This window comes from Condylura cristata, unplaced genomic scaffold (genome assembly GCF_000260355.1).
Source record: "Condylura cristata isolate star-nosed mole 26May11 unplaced genomic scaffold, ConCri1.0 scaffold00003, whole genome shotgun sequence".
Classification (NCBI taxonomy): domain Eukaryota; kingdom Metazoa; phylum Chordata; class Mammalia; order Eulipotyphla; family Talpidae; genus Condylura; species Condylura cristata.
In genome coordinates, this window is record NW_004567104.1 from 8,444,385 (window position 1) to 8,456,550 (window position 12,166).

General features: G+C 38.9%; 1 protein-coding gene across 1 annotated transcript in view; it reads left to right on the forward strand.

The window, feature by feature from the left end:
* The first annotated feature begins 1,458 nt into the window (after window positions 1–1,458).
* Window positions 1,459–12,166, forward strand: part of PRKCI (protein kinase C, iota) — a 76,213-nt gene continuing 65,505 nt past the window's right edge. Inside the window, exon 1 of the mRNA XM_004674954.2 lies at window positions 1,459–1,746. Coding sequence (XP_004675011.1) covers window positions 1,646–1,746 — 101 coding nt within the window. The 5' untranslated portion in view covers window positions 1,459–1,645. The remainder of the gene's footprint in view (window positions 1,747–12,166) is intronic.

Genomic DNA, 12,166 nt, shown 5'->3' on the forward strand with positions numbered 1-12,166 from the left:
CCCCCCCAGCCACTGCAGCACAAGTTCAATCCCTGGCCAGGGAGCTGACCAACCTCTTCTGCCCAGCCTGCTGCTCTCCTCCCCAGCTTGCTGTTCCCCTCACACAGCAGGTTGGAGTGCAGCACTGTAAAGCTGGCCACAGCCACCTCAGTGGGAGCTCGATCCCCAGCACAGGAGGTGATCCACATAGCGCAACAGACTCTCCTGTCTCACCTACTGCTCCCCTCAATAGTGTACTTTGTCAATCCACCTATTCTGCTCCCTACTCTGTCTCTGGTGAATTCTCTCACCACCCCTGCACCTCTGGCCTGTACCCGAGTTTTGGGTGCATAAATAAATAAATCTTTAAAAAATAATAATAAAAAAGAGATAAAATAAGAAAGTAATTTCTTAAACTACTCCAACCCTTTTTGCTGTCAGTACCAGTACTGATAGCGGGCTGGAGCCACATCTCCGCGAAATGTGATAGAGCCAAGACCAATTGAAAGTTCAATTAGACTACAAGGGCAGGTTCTTTATAATTCTTGGCAATTATAAAGTCAATGTAAACAGAAAAAATGCGGCGGGGTGGCTAGATGGGTGGGTGGGGTGGGTGGATGGATGGATGGGCCCTTCATTGTGCACCTGTTCAATGCAATGACAATATGCAAGGTCAACATGGGCCAACAAAGGACGAAAAGTCAGTCTTTCCTCATATCTTCTAGTTGTGTTTCCTCCTGTACTATACTCATTATCTCATCTGTCTCTTCCATTTCTGTTTATTATTTCATCTGCTACTTTCATCAATGTAGCTACACTGAGCAGGTAACCAAATTCTGGATCTCAAAAAAGAGCACTGTACCATTGAGATGTTTATGCAACAACGTCTACAGCTTAACGAGATCCAATGATTTCCAGTGTCCTCACATGCCTAAACTAGACTCAGGATTTCCAAGTCCACCGCCGCGGTGGCGCGAGCTGGAGACAGACTGTCAGCAATAAGGCGGAGCGTTCTGCACGCACGGAAAACTCGAGACCCAGAATCCCACCGGGACTCCAAATCCCAGAAACCCGCACGGCAGACGTACCCGGAGCCCCAAGTTCGCTGAGGACGCGACCAAGTTAGGACGCGGGGGTGGGACGTCACAGCATTTGTCCCTGAACATTTTTTCCTGTGGAGAAGGGGCTTTTTACTGAATTACGGTCCCCAGACCTTCGCATTTTCTCAACGACAACTTCGACAAACGGCCGTCTTCTGGCGTATAGGATGGGGCGGGCACAGCCTCCCCTTTGCTCGCCCTCTGCTCCGCCCCCCTGTCAGAATGGTTGAGCCAGGCCTCGAGGCGCCGGAGCTGGGTCCCGGCTTGCGCCCGCCCAACCTGGGAATGTGGGCCTCGGCCGCGGGAGCGGTGGGAGGGGCGGGGGCGGGGAGGCGTGCAGGGCCCGGGCGGCCGTAGTGGCTGTGGCTGCAGCGGGCGGTGGGAGGAGCCGCGCGGTTCCGGCTGTCCGGACGAGCGACCCTTAGGTCCGCGCCGCGGGCGGGTGGACAGGTAGGCGAGCGGGCGGCCGAGCCGCTGAGAGAGGCTTGGGTAGCGGAGTCCCCCCGCGGCGCCCGGCGCGCCCCCCGCACCCTCGGCCTCGGGCGTTGAGGCGGGGGAGTAAGGAGATGCCGACCCAGAGGGACAGCAGTACCATGTCTCACCCGATCGCAGGCGGCGGCAGCGGGGACCATTCTCATCAGGTCCGGGTGAAAGCCTACTACCGCGGGTGAGTGTCCCGGAGCCGGGGTGGAGTTGGGAGCGAAGGGAAAGGCCGGCTGCTCTTGGCCTGGAGGAGGGGAGGGTGAGGGCCCGGAGGCGTTGTGGGCGGGTAAGGCTGGCGGGCGACTCTGGCGTCTGGGATGGATGTCCGAGAGGTCGGTAGTGGCGCTTGGGGCAAGAGTATGGGGGCACCCCCAGGTGTGGTGCCGGGCGCCAGGGGTCTCTCAGCCGAGCGGCCTGAATAGTCTGGGGCAGGAGTCTTGGAGAAGAGTAGGATCTTCAATTTGATGTGTTGGAGAGACTCGCTTTCTAAGAGATTTGCAAGGGCTTTCGGTCGTTAAGTCTGGATTGATTCCGAGCGATGCCTCAGTTAAGTCAGTTTGCTGACTGCAGACCTGCTTCAGTTTTTGCTGGCCCTTTTGACCACCAGCAGGCCTGAAGCCTCTGGTTGTCTGAGGTTTGTTTTCATTGCCTAGAAGAGTTCACGAAATGTGCCTGGGTTACGGTCGTGTTGCCAGTGTTTTAGACACAGGAGTTATGATTTGAGGAAGGTTCGTGATTTTTTCAGGGACGTGCATTAGGTATTTAAGTCTCACCAAAATTAGATCGCATTTGTGTAAATGAAAATTTTGCAAATGCCTCTTTGTCAGTTTCTTCAAGGACCATCAGATATGGTGAGGAAGAATTGCAAGGTCAGAAGAGCAGCTAAGGCACAATTTTTAAATCTGTGATCTTTACTCATTATTACCTAAATTATAACTCCTGTGATTATGAGAAATAATCCAGCCCTAAGAGTGTTGTATTAAATCACATCTTATCAGTGACATGAAGTGCCCCCCTTCCTTTGAATTAGTTGTGATTTGAATTTTCTTGGAGATAATTACAATTTGGAGCATATAGAAAGGTGAAATGTTCATATGAAAATAAAGCTTTGAAACTAGGAGTTAGCAGAAAATCCAACTACTTTGGCTTGTCTTACTGCTTGTCCAAGCAGAAATAAATTACTTAAAACAAAAACTTAAGCGCTTAGGAGGTTGAAATTGCAATGCATACTTCTACATTCCTGAGAGGATCAGTGAAGATAGCAAAGTTTCAAAATGCCTCTCTTGTTTTGATTTCAAAGAAAATGAAATCCTCTAAATGTCTGTCTTATTTGATGTAAAGCCACATTAGCTTGTTTGCTATCATGAAACCCCTGACCTCTGTTTATTAGTTTGCTGTATTCAGAATTAGTTCAAAGATTTGTTTTGGATAGTATCCTATCAGTGTTTTTTGCTTAAATTGATCAAGGAGGCCTTGGTTTTAAAACAGTGCCTAGAAGCCTATGTGAAAAGTTTGTAGCTGTCACAGATGTTTTTACTTGAGAATGATCAGCTATGAACTTTGCACTGTGGGGGGAAAGCTTTGCTTCCTTACCTTTAATACAGTGGTTGAGATGCTTCATTTTAGAGTGTATTCCATTTTATGAAATTGACAGTTCACAAATTACTAGGTATAGAAAGTGAAATATAGTATGTGTTCCTTTTTTTAAAAGGTGTCTGATTATTGCTGGTTTAAAAAAAACAGATTAATGAATACACACATGAAATAAGAAAGTGCAAATTGTACAGAGGTAGAAAGTAAAACTTGTTCCCCACCTTCCCAATTTCTAGAGATAATTACTGTTAGTTTATTTTTGGTTCTCCTGAAGTTGTCTTTATAGCTTTAAAAGTTACACTCCTATTTCATGGTTTTCAAGTTAGAAAGTATATTCTTTCTATTGAAAGATGAGAAATTGGGTGCACACCACTTTTTGCTCCCTCTCCTTTTCCTCATTTGTAATTGTTAAACTATTACTTTTTCCACACCCTTATGATGTTTTAAATAATACACCTTCTTGGCTTATCAAACAACTTGGCTTTTTTCTAACAACTCCAGTTATGAAAGATGAATAAATTAGGACTTCTCACTATTTTCCTTTTTGTATTAGTTTAAAAATAGGCTTAGTTAATAAATTGAAATTGTCGCAAGCTTCACTTTTGGAAAGAAATCATAGTTACCTATCCTTTAGGAACGTGGGTGTCATATTTTTTGTCTTATTGTTCCAATTGTCTTTAAAAAAACAAAGTAAAGGACATCAACCTTTTTAGTGCTTTATTAAGATATCTCCAAGACATTCAAGTAAACATTTTCTTTGGTTTATTAAAACCTATGATTTTTGCTAAGGAAAGAATTAACCTCTTGTCCTTTAGAGCTTTTTATTCAATGAAAATTTTCTCATACTGCCTTCATTTCCAACTTTATTTAAAGACAACAGCAACACTCTAAATTGTACCCATTTTTATCCTCTGAAATGAGATATGTTGAGATTATATGTTTATTAACAATAGTCTAAACTGATGGTTATGATATATTGTCAGCTGCTCATTACTACAGATGAAACTGAAGTGAGTCACCAACAAGCATAGTTAATAAACAGGTTGGCTAACTGGAACACCTACCTGATTTTAAAATAGAAAATCCTTCCTTTACAACAAGAAAAAATATTCCTAACAATATTTCTTTCCATAAGCGCTAAATCTCAGAACAGCCAATCTCAGAACTTTTAGTGAATAAATTACTCTTTAAAAAAAAATGTATGCAGTGTTCTCATTCTGTAAATTTGTTCTTAGTGAAAATATGCTATTTTCCTAGATATTTAATTAGATTTTTAAAGTTTTAAAGCAGGGCATTGATAGCACTGAGAATAAGATTTTATTAGAAACCACTAAAGAGTCACTGCCTGTACCCCTTTTTCCTCTCCATGAGCACTTGTCAGTGAATGGCCTTCCCTCATCAATCATTACCTAGGGGTGTTAGTTTGGAGGAAGAGAAACAGGTTTTGTTGGTTAGTGATAGATTGTCATTGTATGCCCTTACCCGTATATAAAGTTACTTGATCTTAACAAGGAAATATGTGAAACTGCTCATTTCTTTACACTATAAATATATGGGATATTTTGCAAAAAACTTGTAAAAATGCTTTTTGAACTACTACTTTTGAGTAGTTACAGCAGTTCAGGGATTCTTTCCGTGCACATTTAGGAGTAAAAAGATAGTTAACTCCTCTCACATTTGGAACATTCATTAACGGAAGTATGCAGGGTTTTTCTCAGGTGAACAAGTCTTGGCAAGACTTGTTTTTTAAAAGTATTACCAAATAATTTTAGTGATATGTTTCAGTAGTGCTTCTAAGGAAGTGAAAATAGTATATTGCGTTGAGAGTTGGGGGAATGTTAGTGATTGGTGGGTCCTAGAGGTTCTCACTTGGCACCAAATCATAAGCCAACTGATCTGGTTTTACTTGAGAGAGATTTTTGGCCTGGGGCCAAAAATCAAAATCTAAACTACCCTCTCAGAAATTCGAAATTAGAGCATATGGAGGTACATTGCTTGTTAGCAGTGAAAACTGAAGCTGAAGCCCTGAGCGAGGCTGTGAGGCTAGGACCAGCTGTGTGCAAACGAATCTGTGAGGAAGCAGAGGTGAAAGAAGCAAACAGAAAAGTTCTCCCTAGAAATTATAGATTTATAATCAACTGCCAACCTCTTTTTAAGGTAAGTTGAGTGTTTTTTTAAATATTGAAATGAGTCTTTTAAAACATGAATTACTAAAATTTCACTCTTACTTAGGGTTTTACATATTACCAAAAAGTATTTAAAGTCAGTTTAATAAATGTTGTGAAACACCTTCTGTAAACCAAGCACATGGTACTAGGTTGGGCATTGTGGATGTAGAGCTAAAATGATGTAAGGCTCTGCCTTTGAGCATCTAAGGCAATTTTGGAAAGAAAGAATGCCCCTTACCCCTGAGAAAGAGGGAAGGAGAGAGGGAGAAAGTGAAGGGAGAGAGAGAAAAGGGATGAATATTGGGGAGGACTTTAGGGTGAGGGCAGCCTGTCTGGAGAGGGAAATGCTTTTATAAATGGATTTGCCTGGTGCATGAGGATGTTGACCAGGGGAATGAAGCCCCATTGTAAGAATTGGTCACAGGACTGTGAAAACTTAACAATTCATATACTGCAGGTCTCAGACTTTCTCATTGGTGAAGGTTTTGTTTTCTAATTTTTTTTCTTTTATTACGGTAACATTGGCTTATAATATTGTATATGATTTGGAAGTATAAGTATATATCTCTACAAAAATGTTACCATACCATGCCCACCACTAAAGTAGTCCCTTTTCATTGATGAAGGTTTTAAGAGAACTGTGTTATTCTGTTTTCAGTTTAGAAGGAGCATTCTTGGAACCAGCATGGGAGATGAACTGACAGTGGATGAGACTAATTTGGAGGCTTTGGGAAGTAGTCTGATGAGAAATTCTGAAGAGATGGAAAAGAGGATATGGGTTCCATGACAATTTTAGGGGCAGCCTGTGTGTATTAGAGATGTATTGCCTGTGGAGGAAAGACTGGGAAATAAAGATGGAAGAGATTTGTGAGAAAAGGCAATTCATTACCTGGAACAAATAATTGAAATTTGAGGTCAAGATACTTTGGAAGCATCTAGGTGGAAATAGAGAACTGCACAGTCATTATTGTGTGCGTACTCTTGGCCTGAGCACCACGCATAGTACCCTGCCTGTGTAGGAATACCGGCCAAGAGTAATAATAGAAACAAAAATGCTGCCTCAGTTGCCAAACACAGGTCACAAAGGCAAGGGACTAAAGCTGAGCTTAAAAAATATGGAAATTCAGGCCCTCCCTGGTGGCGCAGCGGGTTAAAGAACAGCACTGAGAATCTAAAGCCGCTTCTGCATGAGTTCGATTCCCGCCTGCCCCAGAGGTGACCACGTGGCCTGGCAGACCTCTCTTGACCCGCCTGCTGCTCCCCTCAGCAGTGTACTTCGTTGATCTGCCTGTTCTGTTCCCCACTGTTTCTGGTGAAGCCTCTCACCGCCTCTGGCCTGTACCCCAGTTCTGTATGCACAAATAAATAAATCTTTAAAAAAAAAAATGGAAATGCATAAAGTAGAAAATTCTCCCTGTAGCCTCTCATTCCCATTTTATAAGGGCATCCAGTTTTAGGATATGCTGCAGCGTAACAGTAAATCTGTAAATATGGTCCACACAGTTTCCTCCCCCCCTCCCTTTTATTTTTCCAATAAATGGGTTACATGTTTCTAAAGTTTTTTTTTTTGTTTTCATTAGTGGTCATCTGTCATGTCAGGATGGATAGATGGATAGGTAGAACGTATAAATATAAACAGGTAGAATCAAGAACTTCTTTTGTTCCACAGTATTGTTATATAATTTATTTAATTTCTCTTTTTCTGGATTAATGAACATATAAAGTCCCTTTCCGTAGGTAACTTACTATTTCAAATCATACTGAAGGAATGTCCTCATTTAATGTATAGTCTTATAAACACTGTTGAAAATGTGCCTGTTTTGAAACTTGATAGTGTTCTTCAGAATTTGTGTATTAGTTTACATTCCCAGCCACAGTATATGAATGCAATTTTTTCAACTTTTTACCTTTTTATTAATTTATTTGAAGGAACATTGACATTTTGTCTTGAAGTTGCAGGCATTTCTCTAACCTGTTGCTTGTCTGGCATTTTTAATTTTTAATGTAATCGTATAAGTCCTCATTTTGAGTTTATGGCTTCTGGGTTATAAGTGTTTCTCATCAAAAATATTCTAATTTTCTTCGGTTTTGCAATTTTTAAAGGTATTATCTTTTTGGGCGTCCCTGATTACAGTGCTGTCAAGTTATTGTCAGCCACAGCAGCATGAATGTGATCCCTGTGCAAGGAGCTAACCCACATGGCACAGCAAACCTCTCTCCTTTCTTGATCACTGCTCCCCTCTGCAGTGTATTTCAGTCAGCCCTCCTGCTCTGCTCCCTACTCTCTCTCTGGTAAATCCTCTTATCCCCAGCACCTCTGTCCTACACTCAGGTTTTCTATGCAAAAATAAGTCTTTAAAAAAAAAAGTATTTTCTTTTCAGTAACTCTGGATTTAGGACTTAAGTTATTTGTAGTGTGCTGATATAACGTAGGTTTTGTGTGTGTGTGTGTGTATTTTGATACCATTATTGAATAAGTTATTCTTTTACTGCTGATTTGAAATGATAACTTTGTTATATACTGAATTCCTCAGATGTGTGTCAGTGCTTTCTATACCGCTTCAGTGGTTTGAGGGGAGAAATCTATTTTATGCGGAAAGTCCCATTTCATTTCAGTAATTTTCTGTCTCATAGATATTGTACGTTTTCCATTCCTGGTCTATTTTTGAAGATTTCATAGTGTCCAAAAAATAATTGTGTCTACATTTTATATAGAATTGCATTTACTTGATAGATTAATTTGAGATTAATTAATTAATTAATTAATTAATTAATTAATACTGAGACTTGCCTTACATGTATGTAGTATAATACTATTAAATTTATTCATGTTTTCTGGAAAAGTCCTATCCTATATGCCTTGTATATTTCCTCTGAAGTTATTTCTTAGGTATTTTTTATAATTTGTTACATTTATTTTTATTTTATTTATTTTTTAATTACAAAATTGTTACATTTATTAATAGATCTTATGTTCTCAGTCTTATTTTATACCATCTAGTTTTGTATGTTTAAGGTGAATTGGCCACTTTATTAGTTCTAATAACTTCAAGTTAACTATGTTAGAATTTATAGGTGGACAAGTATCTACTATAATAACAATTTTACCATTTTTCTATATTCATATTTCTTTACCTTGACCATTCATCTAAGTTTTTCAGGTAGTGTTGAATTTTAGTAGTAATCTTTTATTGTAATGAAATTTGATTAAGAGAAATTTTCATAAATTGTTTTCAAAGATGATCAGTCTTCCTTTGAAGTATGTTAAAGATTTACTATACATAGAAACTAACTTTTTATAATATTATACATGTAATATAATATCTTGTAAAAACTATAAGTGTTTCATATTTTTTATTTAATCTTCACAGCAGTATTCAGAGGTAGATATCATTATCTCCATTTTATGGTTGATAACATTGAGACTTAGTAAGCCAAAATCTAAAGTTGAGTTTTACTCTTTACGGAGATGTCTTTTTTCCCTTTTAGTGTATTGGTAGAGCTTTTTAAGATTACTTTTTTATTTTGCAACTATGCAAAATTCTTATTTTGCAGTTACTTTTTGAGTTCATTTTGTTTTCTCTTGGTTATTTAAAAATGGAAGTTGCTTTATGACTTCTTTTTGATAATTGACAGTGAGATAATTGACATGTTGAAATTGTATGAATATTGTTAGCCCCAAAACTTTCATCCAGTTCTGTCTAAATCTGTTATATATTGGTGATTGCAAATAAACTTTCCCCCCTGATTATACTATATTTAATTAAGAAGAAAAGCTTATGTTGTGATAGCAGAAGGGCTGAATATGGTTATTTTTCAGGTTTATTTTAAAAAGCAATTTGTCCTAAAGAAAAACTTGTGTAGATTCTACATTTTAGAACATAGGAGTATAATGAATGCTTAAAGCAGTTTGTCTTCTGGAGCCAAATAGCAAAATTTAAAATGCTTTCTTTCCTCTTTTTAAAAATTCAGTGAAAACTTTATTTAAACTTGCCATTTGGGGAATCTGTGGTGAAGAGATTATATTCTGTTGAATACCAGTAGTAACATAATTTATGGTAACATTGAAGTGAAAACCAGAAAAAAAATTTTCATGCATAATTCCTTTTGTACCTTTAGAATGTAATGTCTTTATCTTGCAGCTCATTTTTATCTTTAGTGCTGTATAAGGATCTGATGATTGTGGAATGCATGAACATGGTGCTTTTCCTTAGAGAAGTGTTTACATAAAACTCCCTTAAATATTTTAGTTCCTGAAAGGAGTGGCAGCTGATAAAGCATAACTCTTTCATTTAGTCACTTCGGGGTGTCTGTACTTAATGTTTTTTAAAGATTACATAGATGTTTTACAAATATTTACATGTTCTAATTTTTTTTAGCTTTTAAAAATACAATTTTAAAACGTTCCTATTGTTGTTCCTATGCTTACATATGCTAATTTTAACTCCATGTGGACCTTAATGATTATTAGGAAGTCATATTTTGATGTTTGTTCTTACAGTTGTTTTTTCCTTGCATTCAGAAAAGATCGTGTCAAACTTGTTCTTTAACAGAGAAATTCTGTAGGAGCCTTTCCTTTAATTCTGAGATAAGTTTTCTCAATCCTTAGTCCTTTGTACTTGTGCCTTTGGAATATTGAAAGAAAAAGTGCTGTAAGGTAAACAGATTCTCTTTATTATTTTATTTTTAAAAAGATTTATTTATTCATACCAAAACTATAGAGTACAGGTGTTACAGGGTACCCCAATGTGAACTGGGTTGCCTGTCTGTAGGTCTTCACCCGTGCACTTACAATTCAGTCGTATTATGGACACACTCAAAAGGTTAAATAATGGATTTATTTATAAGGAGAAAGGTAAAGGAATAACCCAGGGAAAGAGGGAGAGAAACACAGGTTAACTAGGATGTCCTACCAGTTCTGCTGACTTGGACTCCACCTGCATGCTAAAAACCGATTGAGTGCCAAAACTCTCAGCGGCGAACCACCAGGTCCCAACCCAGAGCCCACATGTCCGGTTTTATCCCAACCTGGCTGCTCAGCTCCATCCTCACGTCCCCGCGTGCTTCTTCTTGGTACTGATGGGATTTGGAGTTCCAGCATCTGGAGTGGGGGCGGAGTCTGAATTTTAACAGGTACAGGTTTCATGGACTCCGCCCCTACTCCAGATGCTGGAACTCCAAATCCCATCAGTACCAAGAAGTAGCACGCCGGGACGTGAGGGCGGAGTCCATGAAACCTGTATCTGTTACACAGGCACAGGGTGAGAGCCTTCACCAGAGACAGCGAGAAACAGAACAGGCAGATTGACCAAAATACACTGCTGAATGCGGGGCAGAGAACAACAAGGCAGGAAACAAAGCAGGAGAGGTCAGCTCCCTGGCTGGGGTTCAAGCTTGTCTTGCTATAGCTGCTGATAGCTTCATAGTCCTGAGACTTAATCCCTTGCCCCACCAGGGAGGCCCCAGCACATTCTCTTTAAATGTCATTAAGAGAATGAACTGTTTTCCTTGAAAAAAAAAAAAAATAGTTTGGGCCTCTCTGGTGGCACAGTGGGTTAAAGCACAGCATTAAGAAGCTACAGTCGCTTAAGCATGAGCTCTATCCTGCCCCGGAGGTGACCCAAGACGCAATGGCACCGCAGACTTCTCCAGCCCACCCGCTGCTCCTCACAGCAGTGTACCTCATCAGTCTGCCTGTTCTGCTCTTCACTCTGCCTCTGGTGAAACCTATCAGCAGCTCTGCACCTCTGGCCTGTACCTCAATTCTGTATGCATAAATAAACTTTTTAAAAAAATTTAATGTTAAAAAAATATTTAAAGTGCAATGTGTAAATTATTTTGAATGTATCTTATATATTACTTATGTTAATTTTATTAGAAAAACAAATTTATGTATCCTCTGTAGAGAAGATTTTCTGATATATTTTTTAGTAAAATTATGCCTTGATATGGTAGAAAAATTAATAATTATGCCATTCAGAATGGCTTAAGACATCTCTAACCTGTCTCTAGTACCCTTTCCTGAACTTGGTAAGGCACTTTTTAAAAAATTTTATAATAGTTTATTTTTACATAATTTTTGTGCATTTTTCCTTCTCAGTTGCAATCCCCTTGGGTTTCCCATCACCGAATCACCCATGTGGAAAGGCACTTTTAAACTTTTGTTTTAGCATATCTTAATCAGTATGAAAGATGAGGAATTTCACATTTTACATTACCTTCTATCTTGTGTTCAGTTCTTAGTATGGTTATATTTATGATGGAAATAATATATCTCCTCCTGCTTTTTTCTTTGTAGCTGTGGTTTAAAAAAAAACATTAAATGTATCATCTTAACTATTAAGCATATAGTTAACTATGTTCACATTATTATGCATCCAATCCCTAGAAATTTTTCATCTTGAAAAAACTGCAACTGAAAGCCATACCTACTGAACAACTGCCCCGCTCCTCTCCAGTCCTCACCAACCATATTCTGCTTCCAGTTTCTATGAATTTGACTACCCTACGTGCTTCATATAAGTGGGATCACACAGTACTTGTTTTTTTGCTACCAGCCTGTCTCACTTAACATGATCTTAAGGGTTCATCCATGTTGTGTTATATATCGTATTTTATTCTTTGTAGTGTTCCTTCATATATATATTTCATATGTATGTATGTATATTCATATGTATGTTTATCCATCATGTGAATGTACACTTGAGTTGCTTTTTCTTTTTGGCTGTTGTGAATACTACTATTAATGGGTATATAAATATATTTTGTAGTCTGCCCTTTCAGTTTTTTGGATATATACCCTGAAATAGATTTGCTGGATCATATGGACATTATTTTTTTTTT